The sequence below is a fragment of the Oncorhynchus gorbuscha genome, linkage group LG11, assembly GCF_021184085.1.
Source record: "Oncorhynchus gorbuscha isolate QuinsamMale2020 ecotype Even-year linkage group LG11, OgorEven_v1.0, whole genome shotgun sequence".
NCBI classification, from domain to species: domain Eukaryota; kingdom Metazoa; phylum Chordata; class Actinopteri; order Salmoniformes; family Salmonidae; genus Oncorhynchus; species Oncorhynchus gorbuscha.
Window position 1 is genome coordinate 83,989,923 of NC_060183.1, and position 6,514 is coordinate 83,996,436.

Consider the following 6,514-nt stretch of genomic DNA (forward strand, 5'->3'; position numbering starts at 1 on the left):
ATAATATATGATTGTTTTATCCAAAGAGAGAAATAAGCTTTTTTTGTGTGTATGGAACATTTCTGTGATTTTGTATTTCAGGTCATGGAACATGGGAACAGCACTTTACATGTTGCGTTTATATTTTTTGTTCAGTGTATATAGTTTTATACACTTTCATAATAAACATGATTAAAATAAATCAATGCAAATGTGTCTGATTCCCATTGACATGAAGGACATTATAAACCCGGAGGACCATTTTACAGTGGCTACAATTTATAGTACTGTTGATTTTATTGTGTAACCATGGGATTTATTTAGCAACAAAACCAACTGTCTTCGTCTTTACTCGATCTTGTCATTTACATAGACGTCTGTCTCTTTACTCTACATCAACATATAGGCTGTTAACTGTGTGCTGTGACAGAACATTGCGACAGAACGTTGCGACAGAGCGTTGCGACAGAACGTTGCGACAGAGCGTTGCGACAGAACGTTGCGACAGAACGTTGCGACAGAGGGTTGCGGCAGAACGTTGCGACAGAACGTTGCGACAGAGCGTTGCGACAGAACGTTGCGACAGAACGTTGCGACAGAACGTTGCGACAGAACGTTGCGACAGAGGGTTGCGGCAGAACGTTGCGACAGAACGTTACGACAGAACGTTGCGGCAGAACGTTGCGACAGAACGTTGCGGCAGAACGTTGCGGCAGAACGTTGCGACAGAACGTTGCGACAGAACGTTGCGACAGAGCGTTGCGGCAGAACGTTGCGACAGAACGTTGCGACAGAGCGTTGCGGCAGAACGTTGCGACAGAGCGTTGCGGCAGAACGTTGCGACAGAGCGTTGCGGCAGAACGTTGCGACAGAGCGTTGCGGCAGAACGTTGCGGCAGAACGTTGCGACAGAACGTTGTGACAGAACGTTCTCAGAACGGAGTGTATTCTGCTGGTAGTGTCGTGGTGGTGTAGCAGGTAGGACCTTCGCAGGACATTATGAAAGGTAATCGAAACAAACCCCGCCTGCCCTCCTCAATGACGGCGCCGCTAATAGTCAACCCATTATCTCTAGCTCACTCAATAAAGGACAGTCAGTGATTCACCACAATAATGGTAATAATACATATTTGCTATTTGATAAGTTAGGCCTAGGCTTCCTGGTTAAATACAGGCAATACATATAAGCTATTATAAGAAAAAATACAACTGTATTCATTCTCAGTCAAAGAAATACGTTGTAAATGTTTACATTAAACATTACATTTAAGTCATTTAGCAGACGCTCTTATCCAGAGCGTCTGGATAAGAGAGCGTCTTACAAATTGTCTACTTGTTTTATTCTATTCCTGGATGTGAAATCACTTGTCCCTCTATCAATGTAGCTTGCCTACTATTGGGGATCAGAGAGTGACCTCTGGACAACTACGCTACAACCCGGTCCAGTATGCCTTGAAAGCCCCTGATAAAAGCCCGGTGGAATAGAACAACCGTACTCAGTTTCTACTTTTGAAGTGAATGCGTGTGCTCCTTATATATCCCGACATGCGGTGAGTGAGATGTTCAATCAGATTGCACAGTATGAGTGTGCAAGCGGAGGGGGGGGGGCAGGAGGGTAGGTAATGCCCCATGCCTGAGCCTGACAGAGATGCTCACACTCCAGCAACACTGTGAGGGAGTAATGAGGGCAGTCTGGAATTATGGAAACACAGTCGACACCGTAAAGAACGTTTCTCACGTTCCTACGAGGATTCGCGTACGGTTGATGCCGCTTGAAGTTGGACAACCGGATTCCGAATAAAGTGTTGCAATGTTTCGAATTCCGAACAGCACTTGTACATGAATTTGTATCTGCGGTCCTGTGTTTGGAAGTAGAGCAGAGTAACACCGTCGCAGCGAGGAGGAATTCCAGCGCTCATTTCGGAACCCGCGGTCCACGTCGTTTTTAGTTTAGAACATAACCTGTTGCTCGAGTGCACTTTGGATACGAACCTACTCATCGTGCGCAGTCTGCTCGGTTCTATGAGTGAGTGGGCTATAAACACGGGAAATATAGATTTGCTTGATCTTATTGAGGACTTGTAGTCTAGTCTACTATTGGCGGAGAAAGTTGTAGGCTTCCCTGGCGTGTCGTGCAAAGGCACCTTTATTATCAGATATGAGGGGAAACGGCGTGACGACATAGCCACCAAACATCGTCAATGCTTTCCCAGGAAGGGAAAAAACAACACTCAACTTTAGTATTGAAAGCAATTTGACTCAAACATGAGTTCTTCCTGCGGCAGAAAGTTAGATGTGCTGTATGTCCGCGTGCTTGACTTATTCTTTCCATGGAAATGAAATTCGGAAATTAATTTAGGTAATTTTCCCCGGAGCGAGTTGTTTTTTTTTGGGGGGGGGGGGGTAGCTTCATCTTACGACACGTTGTGAAAATAACGTGCAGGTTTGGAGTTACGATGCTGGTCTCTTGGGTCGCATTTATTCAAGCGTTCCTAACACTGCTGGTGAAAGGAGCCGATCAATGGAGCCTCCGGGAGTCCTCCAACTGCGAGCTCAATAAGAAAGTAAGTGCCCTCACATCACGTTCTCTCTAATATAGTCTTACATCTAAGTAAATTATCCCATTTTTCTCTACAATGAAACAGTTAATATTTCAATCAACCGGGATTTGAGTAGGCCTATCTGAATGTCCAATGTCCAGTTTTAGCCTAAACATATTTTATATGATTATTCTTCTTCCGTTCACTTTTTATTTACAAAATGGGTTATTACAGGCTAGTTCATTAATTCATTCAACCTGTGACGTTTCCATTTCCTCTGAGAGCGCACTTCATATCGATTGTGTATTGTGTTAGTCTAGTGTACTGTAAATAAGACATTATCAGTCCATTATCGAGCATCAAATAATCAACCTCATTTAGAATCAACAGTCTCAGTCAATTTAAATAGCTCCCTGTTCCCGCTGTCTATTTGCAGTGGATAACGACGAGTAGTTGTTTGTGGTTATTGTGAGTCTGTTTCAGCAGGGATACCTATTAAAATGGTTTGTTTGTCCATTTCTCTGTTTAACTTTAGTGACATAGTTGGTGAATGACATCACACACGCACACACACACACACACACACACACACACACACACACACACACACACACACACACACACACACACACACACACACACACACACACACACACACACACACACACACACACACACACACACACAGTCATAAGACCATTGTTCACATAAATTACTTTATATGATCAGGTGGTTTTATAGCCTGGTAATAATAACACTAATGTGGTTTTATAGCCTGGTAATAATAACAACACTAATGTGGTTTTATAGCCTGGTAATAACAGTAATGTGGTTATATAGCCTGGTAATAATACTGATGTGGTTATATAGCCTGGTAATAATAACAACACTAATGTGGTTTTATAGCCTGGTAATAACAGTAATGTGGTTATATAGCCTGGTAATAACAGTAATGTGGTTATATAGCCTGGTAATAATACTGATGTGGTTATATAGCCTGGTAATAATACTGATGTGGGTGTATAGCCTGGTAATAATAATAACAGTAATGTGGTTATATAGCCTGGTAATAATAATAACAGTAATGTGGTTATATAGTCTGGTAATAATACTGATGTGGTTATATAGCCTGGTAATAATAATAACAGTAATGTGGTTATATAGCCTGGTAATAATACTGATGTGGTTATATAGCCTGGTAATAATAATAACAGTAATGTGGTTATATAGCCTGGTAATAATACTGATGTGGTTATATAGCCTGGTAATAATACTGATGTGGGTGTATAGCCTGGTAATACTACTGATGTGGGTGTATAGCCTGGTAATAATACTGATGTGGTTGTATAGCCTGGTAATAATACTGATGTGGTTATATAGCCTGGTAATAATACTGATGTGGTTGTATAGCCTGGTAATAATACTGATGTGGTTATATAGCCTGGTAATAATACTGATGTGGGTGTATAGCCTGGTAATACTACTGATGTGGGTGTATAGCCTGGTAATAATAATAACAGTAATGTGGTTATATAGCCTGGTAATAATAATAACAGTAATGTGGTTATATAGCCTGGTAATAATACTGATGTGGTTATATAGCCTGGTAATAATACTGATGTGGTTGTATAGCCTGGTAATAATACTGATGTGGTTGTATAGCCTGGTAATAATACTGATGTGGTTATATAGCCTGGTAATAATAATAACAGTAATGTGGTTATATAGCCTGGTAATAATACTGATGTGGTTATATAGCCTGGTAATAATACTGATGTGGGTGTATAGCCTGGTAATAATACTGATGTGGGTGTATAGCCTGGTAATAATACTAATTTGGGTGTATAGCCTGGTAATAATACTAATTTGGGTGTATAGCCTGGTAATAATAATAACAGTAATGTGGTTATATAGCCTGGTAATAATAATAACAGTAATGTGGTTATATAGCCTGGTAATAATACTGATGTGGTTATATAGCCTGGTAATAATACTGATGTGGTTGTATAGCCTGGTAATAATACTGATGTGGTTGTATAGCCTGGTAATAATATTGATGTGGTTGTATAGCCTGGTAATAATAACAGTAATTCACTCATGTTTCTTTTTCTTCTTCTTTCACCTTCGGCAGCAAAGTGATCTGAACTCTTTCCTGTGGACCATCAAACGTAACCCTCCGTCCTACTTCTACGGCACGATCCACGTCCCTTACACGCGCGTCTGGGACTTTATCCCAGAGAACTCCAAGAAAGCTTTCCAGGAGAGTAACATGGTTTACTTGGAGCTGGACCTGACCGACCCCTACACCATCTCAGCCCTGACCAGCTGCCAGCTCCTCCCCAAGGGGGGAACCTTACAGGACGTTCTACCCAGAGACATCTACAGACGCCTCAAGAGGCACTTGGAGTACGTCAAGCACATGATGCCGTTCTGGATGACTCCTGACCAGAGGGGGAAAGGCCTGTACGCTGACTACCTGTTTAATGCCATAGCGGGGAACTGGGAGAGGAAGAGGCCTGTGTGGGTGATGTTGATGGTGAACTCGTTGACGGAGGCGGACATTAAGACGAGGGGGGTCCCGGTGTTGGATCTGTACCTGGCCCAGGAGGCAGAGAGGATGAGGAAGAGGACAGGAGCCGTGGAGAAGGTGGAGGAGCAGTGTCACCCGCTGAACGGACTCAACTTCTCTCAGGTGAGTGTGTCCGTCTGAAAGTGAACCTTATTTCCAAGATAGTACGTCTCTACTTTTGACCAGAACCCTCTTGTACCCCATATATGTTGGAGGGTTTTCAAGCTACTGAATCTGCTAAATAAATCCTGCCAGGAGATGGGGATGTTTCAAATAGACCGAGCATCAGGGGTGCGGCAGTAGGCCTAGTGGTTAGAGTGTAGAGGAGGCAGGTAGTCTAGTGGTTAGAGTGTAGAGGAGGCAGGTAGCCTAGTGGTTAGAGTGTAGAGGTGGCAGGTAGCCTAGTGGTTAGAGTGTAGAGGTGGCAGGTAGCCTAGTGGTTAGAGTGTAGAGGAGGTAGGTAGCCTAGTGGTTAGAGTGTAGAGGAGGCAGGTAGCCTAGTGGTTAGAGTGTAGAGGAGGCAGGTAGCCTAGTGGTTAGAGTGTAGAGGAGGCAGGGTAGCCTAGTGGTTAGAGTGTAGAGGTGGCAGTAGGCCTAGTGGTTAGAGTGTAGAGGAGGCAGGTAGCCTAGTGGTTAGAGTGTAGAGGAGGCAGGTAGCCTAGTGGTTAGAGTGTGGTTAAACCTGGTCTGCGGTTGTGAGGTCAGTTGCACGTGCTGCAGAATTCTCTAAAAAGATGTTGGAGGTGGCTTACGGTAGAGAAATGGACATTCAATTCTCTGGAAACAGCTCTGGAGGATATTCCTGCAGTCAGCATGCCAATTGTATTCTACCTCTAAACTTGAGACATCTGTGGCACCAAATACACTTGTCGTAGTTGCGCTGCAAGATGGCCATGTCATAAATGGTGGCCTCAAAATGGTTCTCTCTCTCTCTCTCTCTTTCAATGGTCGAGTCCCAAGTTATACCCTACATAGTGCACTGCTTTTGACCAGGGCCATAGGGAAAGTAAGGCACTACAAAGGGAAAAGGGTGCCATTTGGGATGCATCCTATGAAAGGATGAGCCCGTGTGAATACAATGGACGTCCTTCTCTTTCCCACTCTGCTCGGCCACTATTTGGGCGAGCTGCCGTTGATTTGCTGAGTTTGCCCACAGCAGAACATCTATTTGAAGTGGTTGGTAATTCATTAGATTATTCTCTAATGAGGGATGTTTCATCTAATGAATGGAACAGATGTTTCATCTAATGAATGGAACAGATGTTTCAACTAAAGAATGGAACAGGGATGTTTCATCTAATGAATGGAACAGATGTTTCATCTAATGAATGGAACAGGGATGTTTCAACTAATGAATGGAACAGGGATGTTTCAACTAATGAATGGAACAGGGATGTTTCAACTAAAGAATGGAACAGGGATGTTTC

At 43.1% G+C, this 6,514-nt stretch overlaps 1 protein-coding gene across 1 annotated transcript in view; it reads left to right on the forward strand.

Moving 5' to 3' along the window:
- Positions 1–1,652: 1,652 nt before the first annotated feature.
- LOC123989562 (metalloprotease TIKI1-like) overlaps positions 1,653–6,514 on the forward strand; it is a 168,359-nt gene continuing 163,497 nt past the window's right edge. The window contains exons 1-2 of the mRNA XM_046290676.1: positions 1,653–2,542; positions 4,650–5,210. Coding sequence (XP_046146632.1) covers positions 2,435–2,542; positions 4,650–5,210 — 669 coding nt within the window. The 5' untranslated portion in view covers positions 1,653–2,434. The remainder of the gene's footprint in view (positions 2,543–4,649; positions 5,211–6,514) is intronic.